Consider the following 23,894-nt stretch of genomic DNA (forward strand, 5'->3'; position numbering starts at 1 on the left):
AAATACAGACAAAACAATGTATTCCCTTTCTAGCATTAGCTATTAAATGAGCAGGACAGAATTCTTTCATCCATATGGAATTTTTTGATACTCTGCAGAGAGCATGTTACCATCTGTAGGCTGCCCTTGTCTGTGCATTTCTGTCTTGCCTCCATCACTGGTGGTCCAAGTGCACACACAGCAACGCCGTGCCTGGATCCTGAGGAATAAAACAGTCGAGACAACCGTGGCCAGAAAGGCTGAGCTCTAGGGATTCTGACCATGGTTAAAGGAGGGCAAACAAGGAACAAAAGCAGCCAGGGGAAGTGGTGTGTGACTGCATGCCACAGAGGCAGCACGGCTTACACCATGTACCGCTCTTTGTCTTGGCAGATCTGGGTGCGCGGATGTGGCTGTGGGCGGGACTCGGCCAAGGATGGTCAGTGTTCGACTCACACCATGTTTAGGTCTCTAGTTCTGCGTTTGTCTCCCATGTGCCTCTCTCTGCCAGCCCACAAAACWATGGCTTCCTAGGCATTTCTGTTCTCAATATGAGAGAAAAGCAATAATGTAAGCAGTATGACCATGTGCTAAATGTTTAGCTGAAGCTGTGACATCCGATATATTAGAGATCTTGCCTGTAAGCCAGAAAGAAAACATAGACTTAATAAAGAAGCTTTTAGTGATGATTGTTGTCACAAAATTAGATCAGAAAAAAAAAATTATGTAGTTTCTACCACAATGGAATCCAACATTTTATCGCTACAGGTTGCAAGGTTTCATGGCATGCAGTGCAGAATGCCTCATGGTGATGCTGAATGCATTTCATGACCTGGTTTTGGCAGCTTTTGGGACATCCTTTCTGTAGCTGAATTTGTGTGCTCTCCTTTCCTCTTCACTAGAAGCAAAGCACACACTGCAAAGCAMTGAAGTGCCATCTCATACCTCTATTACCCATCTCTGTCCAGTTGTGTTTCTTTGTCCCTCTGATGATGCAAAAGCCAAATGGAAATGTTGTAATAGCACCAGTGACTTCTGTGTATTTACACTTGTTGCAAATTATCAGCTAAAGATTACACTTGCTCTAGATTTTAATTATTTTTTTTTTTTTAATGCGGATGGCTCTAGTTAATTGATTGTTCTATGGACAGACAGATTTAGAGAAATACTCACAATAGCTCCATATCMACTAGCTGTGAGTTCTGGATTTTACATTTAGGTCTCTGAAGTGTTTCAATGATGAATAAAATTGCAAGCATAAGTAAATTTCCCTGTTTTCTATGCATCTGAGGAGGCTTCTAGCATAAGTTGGTTACAGCAGGTCTCTGGAATATTTTGCCTTTACAAAAAGAAGTAAAGGTAAACCCATCCTGCTTCAGTTATGTGCACTATCAATGCACTGAAATTCCACCTCTCTCTCTCCTCCAGAAGCAATGCCCTGTTCCAAATCAGTTGTGCACTGAGATACTGGGACTGTAGAAGGGTTTTTCTGCTTTTAAGTGAAGTTTGAGTGGTCTGTTGTGAGAAGCCTCTCAAATGCATAGGCTCTTTCATTTTCTGGGGCTAAATGTGCTGACCTTAGTCCAGAACCAATTGTCTCAGCATCGTGTTGGATGTGTGTCCTCCTCCTCCTCACATTACTGATGCCATTCTGTGTCACACTCCGTGTGTTTCTTCCCCAGTTCCTCCCAGTTATGCTTTTGCTTYGTTCTGTAGTCTGCTAAAATCCTTACCAAGTTTTCACACTATTTCCTCTACTCTTTCATGTAATCTGTATTTTAATGGTCCCATTCCSTCTCTCCCCCCATCCCCACTGTTCCCATTTTTATTTTCCTGTCCACTTTGTGAGCAGGACTGTTTCACATCACCATTTTCATTCCACTCTGTTTTCTTCTTTTRGTCAAGCAGTTTTCTGTTCTTCCCTGTAGAATTACCCTTTATGACTACCAGGCCATGTGTAGGACAAACAAAGAGAGYAGCGACAGTGCCCAAAGCTTACTGGACGTAAGTACAGCGTGTTTTATGAGCTCGTTTCCTCTTTTCATCACAGAAGATCCTTGCAGATATCTCATAGCCATTGTAAACCCTTTTTTTTTTTTCATTTGGAATGCTTGCAGCTCTTCTGTTTATGCCAGAGAACACAAAGGATGGTGCCTTCCCTGGCGCTGACYGAGTTCTTTGGGTCTGTGAGTCCCCAGCCCTGCACAGGACCTTCCTCTCTGGCCCCTGAACATTTTAAATGTCCCTAAAATTTAAAATATAAAGTTTTAAATGTTACTTGTCTGCCAACAGCTCTGCTTCCCTGAGTGCTGACTTGGTCAAGCATGATTTTCAATATCTGAGCACTGTCAGTATAACTTCTAAGTGTTAAATGTAACTAAAAGTCTGCAGAATTTTATGCAACTGGGACATCCTTACAAAGATGAGGGAAACAAGGAGAAATTCAACATTTCTGGAATCTGACTTTTCTGCCCGACTTTCTTTCATAAAGATTAATCCTATTAATAGTATTTTCAAAAATGAAATATTCAACATGTATTAGAAGTACTGTAAACAGAGGATTTTCAAAGGATTTGCTATATTTGTTRTGATGCAGAAAAACAGAGGGAGGAGGGAAAAAACTACTTAAAGTGCTTACAATTGGACTGTCAAATGACTCAGATAAACATTTAGGTAAATTCAGACTTCAGAGGCTTTTCTGAGCCTAATGAGGCTGAGGCAATGAATAGAGATTTGCATTTTAGAGAGGCAAGCCTGTGAATTRCAGCCCAAGAAAAGCTCATATTATCTACAAGCTGTTCCTCCAGCAATAGCCTGGGAAATAGGAACCCCTAGAGGTTAAAGATTTAAGAATCRTTTGCAAAGACTTTCCTTTTCCCACTGGTAATCTGTGTATATGACCAAGTACGATAAAAAGGAAATTTCATTACTACACCTTTTCATAATCAGTATAATAAAATTTCTTGTTAATAAAATTTTTTTTTTTCATGCTACCCATGTATTTTGAATATCCATAGCATTGTTTTTATATGAAGATTTCAGTTAAGATGTAAATGCTGCATGTTTTGCCCTGTTATTAAATGAGTTGCTTCTCTTCAGCCTTATAATGCCTTCTTTGCTGCAGTAAAGTGGATTATGACTGAACTTGTCTTGTAAGTAGATTTTTATCAAGAACTTAATGAATATTTCTATGAGGTACTGGATATTTGTGCTTTTGAATATTAATATTTGTACCAATTGCATTTTACATGCATTGTGCTGCTTTTAGTACATGATTTAAAATATAGTAGTATTTGTCATTTTTCTTTCTTTCCAACATTGAATTGTTAAAAGCTGAGAAAATTTTGGCTGCACAAATGCAGTTTCACTTTTATTGCTTTATTCATGGTCTTCACTTATATCTGCATGCCTTTGTTTAGCAGATCACAATACACAACCCACATTTCTTTTTGTGGTTRCTGTTAAATTTTAGATACTTGAGTGGCTGTTTGTGATGCCATTTGGGTGGGCTGCTTTCAGCAGAGAAACTTGTTACCCTGGCTCACTGTATTGTTTGTCATTCATAAAATTCTGTAAGATGGACCCTTTAGAGTACATGCCAGAAAAGGTGTACTCTGGATGTTGCTGAATTTTTCTGTCTTCRTTAGTTCTTCTAAAATTCCCACTTMATTCATAATGATCATTAYMTTYARGGKAAGGTRCCTAAGAAATAGGAATATCACATGGAGAGGGAGAAGCCTGAATGTTTTTAGGATATATGCTTTATTATTATTCTTATCAGAAAGCAGAGCTGTAGGTGTTTAAGAGAATTTTATCTTTACTGACATAGAACTGTATTTTCTTGTAGTCATTTCGTTTAATTGTAAATTGTATGAGTTTTGTTCAGAGCTCAGAATAAGAGTTAGGGAGGATTAACTCTGCTAGAGGGCAGGGATTGATCTGAAATTCAGCTTCCAAAGTGAATAAACGGAAAAAAAAAAGTGTTAAAATGAGAGTGATGCTACATATAACAGCTTTGAAAATGTCAAGAAACCTTCTGTATTTCTAAGTATTGTAGATTCATGGGCATATGATGAACTGGATGCTGTTTTCACATCCTTTACACTTAACAACAACTGATAGACTGACACTTTTCAGCCCATTCTTCCACGAAATTCATGGTGTATTTTAGTGGGAAAATGTTCTTTACAACTTAGTTAGAGTTGATTAGACAGTTAATCTCTTCTGCTCTTAGGAATAAAATGGTTTTATTATTTTGGTTTGAGAATTAATAGAAGGTATTTTATGTGTACTCCTGTATTGTAGACAGGACATTTATAATCCCATGGATTTTACTGGAGTTGAAATAACCAAATAATGAAGAGATAATGTTTCACAACAAAAATAGTGTGAATTCCCATGCTTTGAGGATTTTATATGGACACTTCAAATACAATCAGTGTTTTAAATAAAAAATAGGTAAATCTATGATTTATCGATGGGGTTTATTTCAGAATAAGCTTTCAAAGTAAAAAAAAAAATCAGTAAAAATATGAGAATAGCAGTAGTCACTAATTCCAGGGTTACATCAGTAGCTTGAATTTCGGTTCTATTGTAGCTTTTATTTAAAATAGGATTAACATTATCAAGCTGCTGCCAGTTTTATGTTTTGAAAACATTCTGCAGGGTGATATGAAAACTCTAATAATTTCTCTAGGTTCCTTGTGGAATTCAATCTATGCAGTTGGTGGCACTCTGATCTAACAGCTAAAGGTAAGTGTAATTTTTTTCCTGGCATGATGGCAGAAATGTCTAGAGTAAACTGAACTTTTGAAATTCACATGTGTGTACACTGTTTTAGATTAAGTAATAAACATCTGATAATAATTTTCCTCCCATGTAAGCATCCTTTTCTCTGTTAATGTTTCCTAAAACAGGRGAGAATTAAGATCTTCTATGAATAACCACAAAATGCTTGTGTGCACTCTAGGATCGTAGTAAACTACTAAACTGTAAAAGTTAAAATAGTAGATAATAATTAAATATGTTTTTTAAAAACATTTCCCTTAATTCCAAAACAATCTTTGGCAATAAAGTGATTACACTGACCTTTTTCTGTTGTACAGCTTTTTTTTTTTTTTCTTCAATAGAGCTGCTATAAAGTTGGGATTATTGTGCTGGAAAATGCCTTTTTWAAAAAAGTGTACAGAAATATGACCATCTCAATATAATTTCATAAAAAATAATTTTTACAGATTAAGATAGTCGATTTTATTTTAACCAAGGCTGATTATAACCTGATTTTGTTTTATCATTCCATTCAAAATTGAGATTTAAATGAATTAAAATTTAATTTACTCAAGATATTTTTCTTTAATGCAGGAGCTTCACTTGAAATAATGGAAATTTTTAATAGTTCCACTAAGAATGGGAGTTTTCAGTGTAAGCTGTCTGTTTATATTTCAGCAGCCTTTTTATGGCTTTTTCAGAAGTGTTGCTCAAAAGCAAAGGGCGTTTTTACAAGAGCAGTGYTCTTCAAGTGACAATTTAATGGGCAAATTGTGCTGTGTGTCACTGGCTGGTGTAAGGGTTTAAAATGAATTCTTCAGCTTCACATCTGAATATTCCTTAGCCAAGCAGGGGATWAAATTGCTGCTTTTCAGCTGAGATTTGCATTACCTGGGTACCAGGCTCTCTTCATTCCAGAATATTATCTTGTCTGAAGGTATCAGTCAGGCTCCTAAAAACCAAGAGCAGCTGTCCAGTGATTTCCCTAAACTTGATTGAAAAGTCTCTGAGGCTGTGAGGGACAGTCAGGCTGGTTCTGCTAGACCCAGAAAATGCAAAAGTGTTCTTTGARGAGTGACAGCTGTGCCAGTCTGAGTCCTCGGTGTTTGCAGAACACCCAGAGCAACCAGTGGAGGAAATAATTTTTTTTCAAGCATGCTGTACAAATATGCCTCAATACTTCCTAACGTGAAACATCCAGTGGCACTTGCATTGTATGTTAGAGAAAATATCTTTCAACCACAGGACCTCTCTTCATCTCATGAAAATGGATGTCTGATTTGTATTTTCATTGTAATTCTGCACTTATTGCAGAATAGGCATTAATAACTTGCAAACTTCCTTTTGTTAAAAACAAAAGTGCAGCACTTTTATGGACAAGCATGATGGAGGAATTTCCATTCATGCTTTAGTTAACAGTGAAGTTTTAATTACTCAAGTCACAYGCTCCATTTCTTTGATGAGTTAAGAGTATTGGAAATTTCCCCCATCATGCTCATTGGAGTGTTTTATCTTTTGTGGTGGTGCTTGCCCAGCTCATATTTGGTCAGGTAGCAAGGGATGGCTGTKTTTGGAACCAGCATGTTTCAGGATGCAAAAGCAGGAGATTTTCACAAGARAGCAGTGGAGAAAAGCACATGCTTAGGTTTATTCTTCTGTAGATGTTATTTACCACTAAGAGTTGTAATATTTATGACTGCACTTAATGCAATTATTTTTAACTTAACAATGCTTAASAAAACTCAGAAGATCAGTTCCTCCAGCAGGGAAATTGCTTCCCACTCAAATTTTGACATTAATAGAATATGACAAATCCTGAACATGCTGGAGGGACCACACRCACCTGCCCATTTGCCCTACTTTGGAAAATACTTCTGCACAAGATCACGTAATTTCAATCACATTTGTAAATGAGAGAGAAGAAACCCTAAAACTTGGACAAYCTCATCATCTTCTGGACTCGAGCGAGGGGCAGGAAATCTGAGGCCAATGAATCTCTGTCAGTCTCTTTGTTACACGAGCCATGTGTTGGTGMAAGTGAGGGTAGACTCAAAACACAGGTGATAAATTCCAGTCATTCTTGACAACAGATAATCAGAACAGAAGAGAAAGGGAAGARGTGTGGTAGAACTAATTTTCTAAAAAATACTGATTTATGAAGTAAGTCATGACCATAGTGAAAAAACATCAGAAATAGCAAAACTTTTCTGATCAAATTTAGTACCTCCTCTGAGATCTGTTTGTTTTTGGGAGAACAATTCTTTTTGTTGTATTCAGAACCTGTGAACAGTTCAGAAATGCATGTCCTGGTGTGTGATTGCAAATGCAGATGTGGCCTCTCCCCTGGCCCTGCTCAGTGGATGSACCACTCACCCCAAACAGATCATCTCCAGTGGAAGATCTGTCGAGCCCTGAGCCTGTTCAGTGTCACCTATTTTTGTCATACCCCATCTTGTTTTCTCACTTAACAATTAGTTTAAGATAGGGCTAACATTTGTGCTGATGTGCAAAGAATATCTCTGTGTTGAAGAACAATGAAGGGGTGGGGAGGAGAAAGAAAKGGAATGAAGGAGAGACATTGTCTGACAGATTCTTCAGTGTGAGAGTCAGAGGAGCTGCCTTCGGTTCCCAGCTTTGCTCTGTCCTGCAGTTTGACCTTGAACCAGCCTCTGCTTCCTGCTGCCTCAGCTTCCCAGTCTTCAAAATGGAAATAGGGGCTTTTTCCTTGCACTGCAAAAACTTCAGAGCAAAGGTGTTATGGAGTCTTAATTGTTACTAATTTGGGAGACTTTGCTGTTGGGTAAAGTAACTCTTCTGCCTCTCCCACCCCCAGACTTATTTTATCTGATAAAGATAAAACCCTCCAAAGATTCCCAGGATGTAATACAAAATAGATGTTTTGGTTTCAGTAAAACACACCACAATTTACATATCAAATAAGTTGTAAACTCCTATGAATAAATGTTAGTGATGCRCAGCACACAGATAAAAATGACAGTAAATCCAGCCTGAATCTCCACGGAAAGAGTAAAAACTCATGAATAAGTGTAAAGTAGGCTGGCAATGGCTAAACCATTAATAACTACTTTAACAGTGATCTCCTACAAAATTACATTCCATGGATAAACTTTTTCTTTTTTTTTTTCAATTTAATTGTAAAAATAGTGTTATGCACTGCCTAGGAAATCTCACAGGGTGGCAGAAGCTGAGTAACATTCCCATTCTCCGCGAGCTCCGTAGTGCAGCATCTCATGTTGTTCACAATTTTCTGTGCTGTTCTTCCCCTGTTAACATCAAGATGGTTTTTTTTCCTATAGCGCAGAGGCTGAAACAAACCCTAGAGCCCTGTGATACAGAATATCCAGCCTTTGTTTCCGAGCGCACTATAAAGGAGACCACRGGGAATATTGCTTGCGATGACTGTTTCAAGTAAGCCCTTTCAATTTTTTTTTTATTTTTTTTTTAAATACAACTATTTGTGACAAAGCAATAAAATTGAATTATTCAAGGCTGTGCTGAAGAACGTCCGAGTCTGTTGTGTTTTATCCTGTGTGCTGACCTCTGTCAGGGTGTCAATTCTCCTATTACAGGGGTCRCTTAAAAGTTTGATGCTCTGAAATTAAAATTGCCTGTTATTTTGTACCAAAAAATGTAAAAGTTGTAGAGGTTTWCGTTAATTTCAAATAGGGAATGTTTAAATTATTTTCCTAAATGCAGGCAGCATTCTAAGGGCATGGTCTTTAAGATTTAGATTCCAAAAGGTAAGTGCTGTTCAGTCTCCTGCGCAGGACTGAAGCCCTGCTGAATGGGTTCGGAATTCCCTTGTGGTACAGTGAGATCTGGCTGCTTTACTGGAATGCCAAACAGAGTTTCCTTCTTCGAATTGTCAGTCTGAACAAGTGGGAGAAGATTAAATCTWTTCTCCAAACTTTCAGTGCTGGGAAGCTGAGTTAATAACAACAAATCTCTCATGACAGTGCTGTAATGTCAGTTCTACCAGTGCTGCTGTGAAATTGTCCCTGATAGAACTAAAAGAAGAGGAAGACCTCAGTCTAGCTTTCCTCTTTCACACTGAAAATTTGTTTTCCCTGGTTTTGGTGCCCAGGTGCTGTGAGATTTTGGCTGTAGTTCTGGTCCATTTTGATTGTGGAATTGCATAGGTGTTTTTTATGCAAATTTCTGTACTTTGATAAGTCTTTTAATTGGATTTCCTTTGTGCTGAGAGGTTTTCATTTCCAGGGAGATTAGTATTTACAGCAATAATTTGTCCATCAATATAAATGTCAGTAAGAATTTATGAGTTAAACAAAAATTGTTACAACTCTTCCTTTCCAGCCTAAACAATATGCAATTAGCAAATAAAGGTGAAAACTTCACTTTGAAGTCAATAGGTGTGCTTCTGGACTTACTCCTAAATTTTCTCCTTGATATTTTCATTACTTTAAAACAGGAAATAGGAGTAAGTACACTGGAGATAAATTTTAAGTGCTAATACTCACTTTTCATTTGCTACTGACCAACTTTTAAGTAGAAGGAAATTGCTAATGTCTAGTATGAATAATTGGTTTTATATGGCTTTGTGGAATAGAAGTATGAGAGTGCTTTGTAAATTGATGCTCTGGAACCCTTTAAGTGCAACAATAGGTCCCACAGCCCGAAAAGTACAAACTCAACAAAACCAAGCCGTGATTTTTCCACTTGACATACCAAACACAATGAAGGTTACACTGCTATGAGTGCTTTGTGCCAGCATTGTGCAACATAAGCAGCCTTATTTTGTGATAATTTAAAAGAAGGTTATTGAGAAGCTGTGAAATAAATTATCTTGCATCTCTGGAGGTGTTCAAGGCCAGGTTGGATGGGGTTTTCAGCATTTTCAGCACCTTGGTCTGGTGGAAGGTGTCCCTGCCATGGCAGCAGGGCTGGAAMCAGATGGTCTTTAGGTCCCTTCAAACCCAAACCATTCTGTGATTCTGTTTAAATATTGCAAACAGGCACAATTCCATGAAAAGAAGATTAATTTAACAGGACTAGGTTTTCTCCAAGGAACGCAGATTTCAGTCTGTGTTCCTAGGTAACTTCAGGTCAAAGGAAATAAGTTTCAAAAATAATACAATTCTGCAATACTTGGAAAGCACCAAGTTGGAAACTGAGTTTAGTGAAAATTATAGTATTTCAAAAATGATGCACTAAGATCTTTTTCATAGAAAAACATTTTGTGTTCCACAGTGGAAAAAAAAATAAAAGAAAACCCTGTAAGCTGCAAACTGATCTCAAGGCACCCATTATTTTTCTCCACAAGCAACGGCAAAACCTAAAGAAATAATCCAGAAGAACTATTAGATTCTCWTGGGAAAGTTGTTCGTTATACCGTTTACCCACTGTCATTAACAATCTACAAATTGTATCTAAGATTGCAGACTGCACTGGATTCCAAATATTTTTGTTATAACCCAGGACACTTTCCCGCAGAACAGCTAAGGAATTTGACCCAAAGTCCTTTGTAGACCTACATCTTCTGACCCAGTTTTCTGTTTCACAGCCTCAGTACCAATAAATATTTCTACAAGCAAGCATGTTGCTTAATATTTGTAATTTAAGGATGATGGGCTCAGTCAGTCAGAATTTAGTTTCATTTTTTCCTGCAGCGATCTGGAAGTGACCCTGTGTCCAGTGTAACCTGTGCAGCATCACTTTTGGGATTATTTTCTGTATCCTCCTTGGATAACGTTCTAGGTTAATCTGTGACATATAATCACAAATATTTACTGCAAATAGAAAATATTGTAAATATTTGCCTGATCATGCACCCTGTGGGATATTTAAAACCTGTTTGAAAGACACTAGAAAAGTCAGTATATTGTGATCAGATTTGCAAACAAAAGTTGTGCAAATACTCTGCTTTAAGCAAGTTTGTGTCAAAAGCTACTCCAGTCACTGAATTTGTTCCTACAGTGYCAGGCACTACCAAAGAGCCCTTGTCTGAAAAAGGAGACTAAAAACAGTCTCTYAGTGGAAGTAGAAATGATGATTTCATGTTAATTGAAACCATATAATGTTTCTTATCTGAGACATTGTGGGGCACAAATGCTGTGTTTTTGCTAACAAAGTCACAGCCAGCAAGGTCACAGAGTGAGGGGCAGAGGCTCAGTTTGATTCTCTCCTGGGTGTGTTTTACTGATGCTCCAGAAATGCTCTGCACCTCAGCTGCTGCAGKAAAGAAAATTCATAAATGTTTCCARTCATAAATTTAACCATGGGTGCTTGGATTTAAGTTGAAGTATCCCCAAATAAATCACACAGTAGAAAGCCTGCTAATCATTTAATTAACAGCTGCCTCAGGTTTTTTCAGCCATCTCTGGGATCTCAGTCAATGGAAGGACACCATACTCTCAAGCAGGATTTGAGTCAGGCWCTAAATATATACAGACATATAAAATGCATTCCCTATATGTAAAGTTATCTCCTACTAGCAAAAAAATAAATGCTACCTTGGGATAAAATGCAATGTTTAAAAACGATTTTCAAAAATATAGGTTTTATTAAGAAAGCAGGAGCCTAAAAGAAAATAAGAATTAACATAAGAATGTCATTAGGGTCAGGGTTTGGCTGTCCCACCCTATAATTTGTTGTTATTCAATATCCCAATGATTATTAAATTAATCTGTTATTTTAACAGCAATCAAAAACAAGTCAACCCACATTTTCTAAGCACTGTCAACAAGAGAGAAAAACTARGATTTTTGGAGAAATCTGAAATGCTTTCATATTTTCCAGTAAGCGATTCACTTTTATAGCAAAAAACCTAAAAAAACCAAAACCCCATTACTTCTGAAAACTCATATGATAGACTGTTCAAAGTTCTATCACAGTTTCAATGTTGGTAGTTGCTAAAGAGAATTTTTTTTTTTTTAACAATCTCAACTCGCAGTCTTTCCATGGAGCCAGAACTACACCAATGACAAATGCATTTGGTAAGGGCTTTAAAGGTGCTGTGCTGCTCAGAGATGAGCATTTGATTCRACATCAGGCTTGAACTTCAATGCTGCTTGGAGTTTTATGAAGTATTGCCCCAATATTTTAGCCAATTTTAAATACAAGTGTGCCAACCAATGTTCTCTGGCAATGCTCACTGGGTACATCACCAGCTTTTCCTTCTGGGCATCTCATCATAACAAATTTTAATTCCACTTAAAGTCTCTGAGGAAAGCATCCGTAGAATGTCAAAGTTGTAGTTATAAATTAGAGAGGATCATGGGTGTTATGATATTTGATTAGAAAATGTTTGCCAATCTATTTAGTATAGCCTCTCATCTATTTGTAGAACAAACAAAAAATGGTTTTGTGTAATTGGAAATCTCATTTATGCATGAAAATTTGCATGTTTTCATTAAGCTTCATTTARGAAAATATCATTAATTTCATCTATAACTCAGGTTGATATGAATGTGATATAGCAATTTAGTCATCTATCTATACTTTAAGTATATCTGTTAAAATTTCAAAGTTGCAAGGAGCCAGTTGAGTGCATAGTTGCCAAATTTTGTGTGTTCATTGCAAAAACTGTGGGTGTACAAATCAGCAGCAGTTGCACAGTCAAATGCTTAAAAATCTGCCCTTTTAACCTCTCCTGTTCATGTGTGATGACATATTGGACTTGGATGAAGATCAAAAATCTGGCCTTACTTCCAAAAAATCCCCCTTCTCTTTTAATTGCAGCACTCATGGGTCYACGAGGTCAATACCAAAACCCCAAAGAAACTGTTTTGTTTCCAGTTGATTCTTTGTTCACAATTTTAAGGYACAAAATAAAGGGAAAAGTAAATATAAGAAACCCATATTCCCATTAGGAAAGGAAGGAAGGATGTAGGTACAATGATCCCAACCCTGGGAACGATTCCTGTGTTTTAATTATGCAAGATCTGAAAGATGAATGTATTTACTTTACCTTGTTGGGTATCACATGTAAATTGCTGTTCAAATGGAGAGGAGCTACTCCTTTGAACAAACASTGTTATTATGTATTTGTCCCAATGAAGTGTTAGCAAGCAGACATTTAGTTAACRAGGAAAATCATCAATAAACCAAATTGCTACTCTTGCTTTCTCATAGCCTGGGCACTGAATGCTGTTTATTGTCAATAAAAGAGGTAAATGGCARTGGAAGCGTGGTTCAGGATGACACTGAGCCCTTCGTGTGGATTCATGATGGCAAATTTCAGACTTGTCCCCTAAATGGATGGATTTGGCTGTAACRGATAAATAACAACACAAATTAGATGCAGATTGTTCAGGGCAGGAGTACATTAGTGTCAGGAATAGTGCAATCTGCAGACATTAAAATGGTAATGGTTTTTAAAACCCACTTAATCTGGAGACAGACCACCATTTGCTAAAATATTTCCGCATTTCATTCTCAGGAGAAGCTTGCCAAACTGCTGTACTTGATCATGTTTAAAATGTGTAAATAAATATACAGTTCAATTTCCCATGAAATAAATAATCATTTGCCTTTTCAGATGTAGTTAGTTTACTTCTAAACAAACCAGCTTGCCACATTAAACAGCCAAAGCTTCAAGGGCCAATTTCTTCTCTCTCGGAGCTCTATCGATGTGTGTCAGAACGTCCCCGTGTATGTCCTGGAGATGTTAGGGGAGTAAATTTTAGTCCGTCTTCTAAAAGACATTTTTGTATTATTTTCACTTTTATGATGTTAAAGAGTGCTCTCTCCATTCCACCATCCTTTTTTCACCCTTTATGGTTTTGCTTTTCCAGTACCCCTGTGACAAGGTGCACGGGAAGGGTTTTGCCCCATTGGGGTGCTGGGTCACAGCTGTGCCGTGTCAGACTGCTCAGGACTGGGCTTTACAATGCTCAACACACCTGAATTGCTGAGAGYTTGCTTAGATGTGCCCAGAAATAAAGGAATATCTTCAAGAGAAACTCCGTATTTTGTGTGCCTCAGTGGTTCATTGTCAAAATCTCAAGGTTCACAATCTAAATATAAAAAATTGTCTTGCACCTCTGCTTTGAAAAGCAGATCTTCCAAACTTGCAGGATACTTATGGCTGTTAAAAAGTCTTTAAATCTGAGGCAACAGCMGTATTTCTAGAAACTTATTGTAGCCAAAACCCCAAAAGTCTTGAGGATCCAAAAATATTTTTTCCCTTTTCTTTCCTTGTAAAAAGTATCAAATTATGCAATTTAAACTGCTGGAATTGTTTATTAAAGGTCTTTAAACTTAGCCTAAAATGTTATATTGTGTGTTACCCACTCTTCTCCACTTGCAGGCTGAATAACTTTCTCTTCACTTCAAAGGCACCAGTGATTATAATGTTTGTCATGCAGGTGCAATTTAAAGTCACTGTATGGGCAATTTAACTTCACCCTTTGATAATGTATATTTTGAATGACCAGTTCAGGAAACACAGTAAATTACTATTTTCATTTAAGAAAAAAGGTATATAAAATAATAGGGCTAGACATATCTAAGTTACCAGGCAGGTCTGTGCCTGCCAGTCATTATTTTAACAATCCTTGGGCAGTTTTCAAGGCTGAGGGATTTCTGTCAGCTTGGGRATTTTTTTCCTTTAAAGAGACAAAGATTTTCAGTACTGCTTTTTTTTCCCCCTTTTTTTTTTGTATCGGAATTTTTTACTAACCTTGGTGGATTTTGGAGCATTTTAGTTAAGTGTACACAGAATGCCACCCTATGTCTCCCTCTGTAAGCACTGTTAAATCTTGGGGATACCTGGTTCAGCTTCCCACCAATTGAGTGAATTAATGTTTAAAGTTTTGCTGTACTTTTTTTCTCACCAGTAGGATGAGATGTGGACTCCTAACTCCACRCCTCCAATAAAATCTCTGTGTGGCTCTGCACCCATTCACTGTTCATAGTTAAAATCAGTATTCCATTAAAATGTAAATAATAATCTGCTTAAAAGTTAGCATAATTTTATATTTGGAACAAGCAGCAATAAATATTAACCAAATGATAAATGGTAGCTGACGCAATGAAAGGATGCTTTGTAATGACAGGGGATTTAAAAAGTTGCATGCCTACCATAATGTATAGAGCTGAGTAGTAATATATATTGTTTTATTAACAATGGCTTGGAATAGGAAAAATTATTRAAATTGAGAAACAGTGCAATGAATTTTTAAAGCTAGTCTATTAATTTTAGTTTGTAATAGATTCATGTTATATCATAGTTGGATGAAAAACAATCAAACATGGCTTAAAACATCTGTACATGGAGCACTTTCCTTTTTAAAGTGTTTGAGAGAGCTTAATGGATCTTTAAGAGCCTTTAASTTAGAAAAACAGCATAAATCCTAAGAATTGAGAGCCATGCAAGGCACATTTGTATATTACATTAAACTGATAGAGTTTTAGCTGACTTTGGAAAAGATGGCATGTAGTGTGCTTAACTCTTTCAMATGTGGCCTCCTGAATCAGTGCTAACGTTTATGTGAACAGAAATAAATTAACACCACCATGACAAAACACGGTGTGGACACATCTGATGAGCAGTTTAGTTCTAAGGTTTATCACACTTTTAATGTGAATTTCCTGGTTTTTTTCTGCTTTTTATTCTTCAGTTTCTGTTGTGTAGCTCCTTGCTAGAGTCATTCTAGATGAGACTTGACCTAAAGTTGTGGAAAAGAGTAGTTACCAATTCTTGCAATTTAAAAGTTACTTTTACCAATGTCGTATAATATCTGGGAGCCTTTCTAAACCAGAGTATATCAACTGGCTTTTAATTCTTTAAGTTATATTTAGAACCTAGCTTAGCAATCATATAGCATTTTAAAAAGCACAATCTGAGATGCTTCTCAATACAAACCACAACTACTTGAGCAGGGTAAAGAACTCTGCTAAAAATGCATATTTGCTGACATGCTGCAGCAGAAATGCATTTTTCAGCCTGGATAACTTCTCTGTTGTCCTGTTAACCAGGTGTCACTGTCAAAAGACAAAGACTTTCAGACAAAGCCTTTAAGAGTTCTCTGACATGATTTGCTTTGTGCCAGTAACTGTGTCTGCTCTGKTGGTCACGGCGAGCACAGAGCCCACTCTGCTTGTGCACTCAGCTTGGGTTTGTTCAGGGCTATGAATGTTGACTGTCATTTAAAATTTTGGGGATTTCTGGTTGTGTTTTCTTCGGAAAAAAAAAAAAAAAAGTCAGTGTGTTTTAAAACTGGAGGTCTGAAACTCTCCATCATCCTACATCCTCACAGGGAATGGTGGCTGCACTAACAAGCTTAAAAAACATCCACTTCCTCWTTCTCAAAGGATCTTTTGCCATCCWAAAGTCTGTACACTSGRCATTTTTGGATWTTTGCAGCATTCCTACCTTGGCCAGATCCCTGCCTGAGCATCAGTTATTGGAGAAAGCATCCCCTGGTGGGGAATGGGGCAGGATGGTGCTTTTAGGGGATCTTGTCTGAAGCCAAGGGGTTTCCAGCCATGGCACAGCTCTGTGGGRCTCTGAGCATTCAGCAGGCACAGAAATGATGCAGATGAGACTGCTCAGTTCCAAACCTTGCTCTAAGTGTGTTTGTACTCATACCAAACAGGCAGGTTGTATGTGATGGCAGTATTTTGTTAGCATGAGGTCAGGGTYTGATTACAAGCCTGAGGCTGGGAGTTTATCTGCCTCTTTTCATGTGAGAGAACCACTAGCTGATTTTTTGTATACTGCTCCAGCTCTCAGAAATGTTGTTACTGGCATGTATGTTATTTTTATAAATTGCATAAAAGATATTTCATTCTCTATCATCATTTATTTGGAAAAAAAAAAAGCCCCGAAAAAACAAAAAACAAGTAGCCCAGCTTGACTGTGATATAAACATTTCATTCATTCATTACAAAAATGTGATAAGTGAGAGAAATGTGGGTTGGAAATGTGGCCAGCAGCCTGGAAAGCACATGATGGGAGTTGGGAAACAGCAAAGTGGATATCTGCACTTCAGTTGGATGCTTAAAGTTTGTTCCAGACCATTAGGGCTGAACGTTTGCAACCAACAGTTATGTGAGTAACACATATTTGTGTGCAGCGTGCACAATATTTTCCATTTACTCTACCCTGCTGCTGGAATGTTTTTTCATTCTCTAAAAAATAGGAAAGATCACATGTGACAGATATGAAATGTAATCCCAAAGTTACAACTCATCTTAATCCAAAATACTCCAAGTTCATTAATGTTCATGCAAAAAACACACTGAAAAGCCCAGAGGGAAATGGCTGAGCTCACAGTGTGGCCACTGAGGGCTGTCTGAGTTGAGCACCACAGAAATTCAGATTTTCTCACACCTTTGTGCACATGTTCAGTTTGCCAGTTTGCCAATATTGCCCAAAGTTTATTTCAGTTCAAACTACCCACAGTGAAATTCTTCCATGCTCTGTAGGATTTCTCTGCCTGAGCAAAACAAGGGGTGTTTAAAAAAATCTTTTCTATTGCCACCTAGAAATGATTGATATGATTATGTATGTGCAGGAGTGACATCTGCTAACACAGTGCTCTGATATTCTACTCATAATTTGATTTTAAGTCCCACAGTCATCACAGTGACATTAAATGATAATAATAATAATGTTCCTATGGTCATTAAGGAAACAAATGGAAAAAACATATATGGAATTTTTTGCCTTTAAATCAGGCTGCTAAAMCTCTTGAGCATGGAATTAAAAGTGAATCTGAACAGTCATTTAAATATTTCTATGACTAAAATCCTGCCTAAGCCATGTGTTTGTCCTGATCACATATTCTACTGCAGAGAATCTGTTGTTATGGGCACAGCTACTGCAGAGAATCTGTTGTTATGGGCACAGATATAGCAGCAGGGTGATTTTATAAAATTTAAAGAAAATATTGATGGTAAAATATAGAAAATTAGCAATTATTTTTATTAATAAGGTACTTCTAAAGCAAAGTGCAATAATGAAGTACTTCTGTGTGAAACAGAAGTAATTTTTAACAAGAAACACACAGCATTGTTTTTAAACCAGTTGAATTGCTTTTAATGTTTCTGTGTTCAAATCCTCCCGGAGTTACAAAGAAATATCTTCCATTCTTCAGGATGAGGGGAAGATATTTTTTCTGAATTTTTTGGTTCCACAAGCACAGTTTTGCTGCTTGGCATTAGTTCTGTTCCCTCTATTGGCTTTCAGCTGTTTGAAGGACACAGGGAACCAGGATCTGAAAATCAGAGATTTCTGAATGCTCTCAGGAGGTTCTTCACTGCTGGAAYAAATCCTGCAGCAGAGCTGCAGCCAGGAAAAGGAAAAGAGTTCAGTGCAAATGACCAAGAAATGATGGAGTTTGGGATCCTCAGAGTGAATCCCAAATGACTGTGTCCTCTCTTACAGATGCCCACCCTCAGCCCACACAAAATGTGCTGTGTTGAACAAGTTTCCTTGAGATTCACTGTGTTTGGAGCTGCTTCTTAGCAGGGAAACCTCACATCCATGTTCAGTTTATATCCTGCCCAAAATTTGACACCAGTGGACAAGGAAATGGATTAGCTCTCCTGCATGGGAACACAGAGAGTGAGCTGCTCCACAGGAACATCGATTTCCTTTAATGGCAGATGCTGTAGTCAAATAGAGGAGAGCAAACAACCTAAAGGTTGGGTTTGCTTAGCTGGGCAAGACACATCCCTGGCGGGTCTGAAACAGAATTCCCTCAGCTTTGCCTGTTATTGATCCAGCTGTGCCAGCAAAGGAGAGGTGAAGCCAACAGCATTTCAGAGACAAGATGTCAAGCCCTAGCAAATGTAGATGTTGCACCGTCTGATTGGGATATTTGTAGGGAAATGATGACCTGCATCAAGAAGGGAAATCAGAGACTTACAGAAATGAGTGAYRTGCAAGCTGGACAGTCAGGGTGCTRCAGGAGACACAGCAGCCAGGAAGGAAAAAGGGCAYAGCTCTGCTCCAAAATCTCTAAGGGGACAGACTCCAGAGGCCTCACGACAAATCCTCCTTGGGCAGCAGYTGGTAACCTTCATCCCTGCATCCCCACCCCACAGGGCACCATCACCGCTCATCCTGTCAACCCTGTCCTTTCCTGCCCCTTGAACATCTCCCTCCTTTTCCASACAGGTTTGTCCCTCYCCCAGTTGCATCACTAACACTTCAYCAGCCCAGAGGTTCAGAGATGGAAAGATGAAGAGACAAGCACAGAGTGAAGGGATGGCAGTGCATCAAGAGTAGTGTCACCTCAGTCCCTGCTCTTATACTCTATATATTCCAATTAGTTCTCCTTGCAGGAGAAAGGGATTCTTATAGTGTGAAAAAGAAGTGAATTTTTGGGAATTTGACTGGGGTTTTTGTTTGGTTTTTTTTCTAAACATAGAGGAAAAAAAAATTATTATAATAATAGAATATATATTACAACTCTTTAAAAACTTTTACGTACACAAATAAAAGGGAGAGATTCCAATTTAAAATAAAAAAAAAAAAATCCCAACCAACCAGACTGGAATGTAGTGTTCTGGTTCTCTTAGAACAGATGTTGTAGCCCACACTCAGTTTTAGGTATCGTGTTTCACCCTATTTGGGATGCATTTCTCTGAAGAATCACTGCTCATCCATTAGAGAGGAGGACCCTCCTGCAGAGGATGACTCAGATGCCCAGAGCCAAGTCCTGCCCTGAATTATCCTTCAGTTCTCAGTGTCTCTGCATGTCCAGAGCTGCAGGTGATCACCCCTCTCATGCAGGAACTGAGTTCTGTGCTGGAAGGCAGCAGGTGTGRTTGAACTGCAGTGCTGTTATGATGCTTTCCAAGTTTAGGCTGTCCAAAGGAGTTAGAAAAAGCTGATTTTCTGAGGGAACAGTCATTTAGCCATGAGACACACAGTAAAGTGTGCTTTCTTATCATGGCTTCATAAACATGACCACCAAATATAATTATGAATGCAGCAGAACTTGAATTCTATATCTCTTCCTRTTTAATTCTGCAATGAAAAATTAATTTTCAGGGAGCAAATTAATAAGTATTGCATTGCATTTGAGCAAATATTTACTATTTACAATTAAAAYGTGAAGCTGCTTTTTTCCCTAAATCAATTTGTATTTTATTTGTGCAGATGTTTTTATATAGACCAATACCAAATCAAGTCAAAAAGAAACAGATACTGTGTGTGCAATGTTACGAAGTTTTCATGTAATGTTGCGACTCAAAATGCAGACTTTCTTGCAGATTTACTCAGTTGATTTTTTTTTTTCATTAACAAAATAGTTTGGCATAACTAGATTTTCTTCCTCGCTCTCTGTCTACCCCTTTCAAGTATTAAATTTCTTCCTTCCTCACCTTCCCCAAAAAGTCAAGAAACAGTTTGTTTTCAAGTCTGTTTTAAGCCTCTGAACCCACACATCAAATAAACCAAGCGAGTTCCTCAGTGGATGAAAGATGGAGGAGAAATTATTAATAAGCTCCTTATTGACTCAATGAGGCTTCAACAGGAACCCCAACAGTTTATTCTGTTTTATATTTGGAGATTTATGMAAACCTGTTTCTGTGCTGGCCCACCAAATGAGGGTGATGATAGTGCTGTAAAGGGAAAGGATTCAAACCAAAAGATTCACACCAAGCATAAAAAGAGCTTTACCCTTTAAATGTGAAACATTCTCCATAATACCAAGGCGATTAAACATAGACTTGATTGTTAAAACAGCAACAGAGTTCAGCCAAACCCCTCACTCAGTCCTTGAGAGTTGGTTTCCATATTGCCAGGGACACAAATGCCAGCTTAAACCAGCAGGTGTTCAGAAATGGTTATTGAAAGAGAAACTGTAGAGACCCACAGTGCATCTCACAAAAAGATAATACCATTTTCCTTACTTTGTCAGCAACTTTATTTCTCACTGCAGCCATGGGAGCTGTTTGCTGGAGGTTTTTCTCCCTTGTGAGGGAGCTTTGGCGTGCACAGTGAAGTATTTTGGTGGAATGTCTCRGCCTCTGAAAGGCTTTGGTCTCACTGTGTTCATGCACCTTTTGTTTKCTCTGAATGTTTGGTTCCCGAGGCTGGCATGAAGGTTCAAGATGAATTTCGAAGATGCATGTGCATGTCACCATGGGAACTGGAGGCTGATCCCAAGCAGCAGAGCTGCTGTGGGTGATTGTGTGCTTTATCCACTTTGCCCATGGAAGCAGTGCCATGTGAATGCTCTGAATGGTCACTCAGCAGCTGTGCTGGTTACCACTGGCACAAACCTCTTGGCCACTGCTCTGGTGAGGGGAAGAATATCTCATGACTGTGAAATGATATTCAATTACAGCAGCTGAAAGACGGATCATTTGTTTGTGCAAACTATTAATAGAAAAGAAAGCTAAAATGGGCATTTGTTGCCCTTATTTATTTGCTCAGCTCAATCTCAGTCTTCAATCCTCTGTCTTCACTTGGTGATATGTGGGCTTTACAACTTCATTTCCACACTTAGAGAATTGTGTTAAGAAAAACATCTATATACTGTTTGATTGAAAAAAAAAATTTCTTTTTAATTCACTTCTAGTGGGAGGATGAGAAGCCCCTTGTTTCACTTTGCAAGATATTAGTGATTATTGTGCACTGTGGAAAAAAAATGCTGGAATGAGCCAAAAGTTTCATTGTTTTATGTTTCTTTATAGTAGCCCCATGTTCTGTGGCAGCCACCACACAATTAAACATTTCACAAAMTTTTGTACTAGGTAAATAGACTGTAGATTTGTAAGAATATTCACTGTTTGGTAAACAGAGTCAGTTTAATTAGTTGATACAAATGATATAATTGCTAACGTATCAAAGAGGGTTTTCACTAATATATTGATCTTTGAACTTCCTTTAATTTATTATTTCCACCAATCAATGCRTGTACTGCATTCCCCAAACTGATGAAGTCAAAAATTATAAAAGCTTGGAGCAATAAAGTGATACAGAAAATTTTGCTGGACTTTTTAGTGTAGCTGTGTAATAATTTATTCAGCATCATAGTTCTGTAGCTGAAGCACTCTTCTGGGTAAAGAGCTTTCTCTTTTCATCCCATCTAGGTGAAGTGATAGGAGCTTTTTTAGCCTTCTCTAGTTTGAGGAAGGAATAGCCTTGCACTGTACACCCTTATGGTACCTCAAAGAAGTGGGTGAAAGAAGAGCCAAAATGGGAAATGTGCCCCAGCTGTCAGGAGCTGGCACCTTTAGGCTTGGCTGTGTCCTTCGTGCTTTCCACAGGCTTCAGTGTTCACCTGGGGTCACAAAAAGGGGTAGCAGCAAAAAGTTTGAAGTTGGGCACACCTTAGGTAAAACAGAAGAATAATTATTCCCTTCTCAGCAGAAAGAAATTAAACATTTAGTATCCAATTAATTGTTAGAGCAGTTTATGCCTGTCAGGTTCTTTTCTGACATACATAGTTTTAAACATACAATAAATATAAGTTTTAGATGGCACAAAATCCAAATTGTGCCAGTTTCTGGGAATAAAACTGATATTTTTTCTATCCTTTACTGTTTGATTTATTCATAGCTGTTTTGAGAAATTCATGCAGTACAATTTTGGTGCTATTGCCTGCTAAAGATTTTCCCTCCTTTCCTTTATTGGCCCCATTTCTCCCACACACAAATCCACAAAGCCACAGATGCTCCATTACAATGATGTCAGTCCTTCTACATGCTCCAGCTGTTTGGTAGGTACATTTATAAAGTTCAGCCTTTTACATTATGCCATAAATGTATATTTCATGTATAAACATAAAGTTAACATATTGCAGATCACTCTAAGTGTAATTTTAATGGAGGTTCAGTAAGTTTAAAAAATACTGAAAAGCATTTAATCTTTCCGTTGGCAACATTTTTATAGTAAGTTTTCCAAATTTTTTTTCTTAGGCTAGGTTTAAATATTCCCTGCCCTCTCTGCTATTTCATCTTCTGTGATCTTTGGAAAAAGCAGGGAGTTATTATAGTAAGACAATATGTATTTTAAAGAAAGATGTCTGAGGAAAAATATGTTTCTCTCCACATCTTCTTGGTGCTCAAACCCTCACTTAACATTCTGTACATTTACCAGCAAAGCACGCTGAAAAACACCTAATTCRTGGAATTGCCAGATTCCAGTGACATTCAATATGGCCGATACTCTGCTGATAGGATGCATAAATTCTAGCAGATTGTTTTAAAATTTCATTTAAAGTTGGGTCTGAGCCTTAAAGGCATTCTTTGTATTGTGTCCCGAATTTCAAAGGAAAGGCTGAATAGTGCATATTTGGCTCTGCCTTCTGCCCCTTTTTGGTGTGTGCTCAAGGGTTCAGCTCCCTGAAACTGTGCATCAGTGACTGRTGCCACAGGATCCCTCCCTGCTCTCCCCTGGGTGCTTTCCTTCTCAGAAAAAATGTCTTTATTTTTTRTTCTCCCTTTCAGCTGCCTACTTTGTCTTCATTTGAATGCGGTGCTGAGTTATCACCCTGTTTGTACCAGATAGTYTTTATTATTCTAAAATAAATCTTTCCTCTTAGGAAGATTTTGAGGCTTAATCTCTGTTTTGTGGGCTCAGTTRTAAAATGGCTCTCAGGAGGGCAGATGAAAGCTGAGATCAGTAATTGCTGTTGCTACAAGCAGGACCAGGCCCTAAAATGACCTTTGGGGCTCAAATTTGGGACTGTGAGCTATCGGGGTGTGGCTGCAGAAGAACCTTCATCAGCGTTGTGGATCCTTTTCATTCCAGACCATAAATACATAGCTGGGTAGTCAGAATGGAGCAGAATTCAGAGCTGAAATCTGAAAAAGAAAAATCTGATAAACTCCTAACAAGAACCAGTGGTGCAGAAATGCTGATCATGTCACCATTATTTGTTTTCTTTTTAATTTTCAGGTCTTTTGTTATCCAGCAGATCCCAAGTAGCAACCTCTTCATGGTGGTAGTAGATAATGAATGCTTCTGTGATTCTATCCCACCAATTACCATGGCACCTATAGAAATAAGGTATATCCTTTTACTTACAAAACAATTAAAAAGAGATTCAAGATGCAAATGTCAAAAATATTCTTATAATTTAAAACCTGCATTGCATTACATGCATACATCCCCCATTGTAAGTGCTTTTTGAAATTAAGCCAGCCAGGAATATGTTCTTTCTATTTTTTAAAATTAGACTTAAAACTTATTTTTTAAAAGT

General features: G+C 37.8%; 1 protein-coding gene across 1 annotated transcript in view; it reads left to right on the top strand.

The window, feature by feature from the left end:
* The window catches only part of CACNA2D3 (calcium voltage-gated channel auxiliary subunit alpha2delta 3), a gene marked incomplete at its 5' end in the record, with an annotated part of 215,312 nt that overhangs the window by 189,033 nt on the left and 2,385 nt on the right, over window positions 1-23,894 (top strand). Inside the window, 5 exons of the mRNA XM_057373420.1 lie at window positions 1,908-1,983; window positions 3,079-3,131; window positions 4,676-4,731; window positions 8,064-8,175; window positions 23,591-23,703. Of these exons, the coding sequence (XP_057229403.1) occupies window positions 1,908-1,983; window positions 3,079-3,131; window positions 4,676-4,731; window positions 8,064-8,175; window positions 23,591-23,703 (410 nt within the window). The remainder of the gene's footprint in view (window positions 1-1,907; window positions 1,984-3,078; window positions 3,132-4,675; window positions 4,732-8,063; window positions 8,176-23,590; window positions 23,704-23,894) is intronic.

This window comes from Malurus melanocephalus, unplaced genomic scaffold (genome assembly GCF_030028575.1).
Source record: "Malurus melanocephalus ecotype Western Australia unplaced genomic scaffold, MMel_1.1 scaffold_196, whole genome shotgun sequence".
NCBI lineage: Eukaryota > Metazoa > Chordata > Aves > Passeriformes > Maluridae > Malurus > Malurus melanocephalus.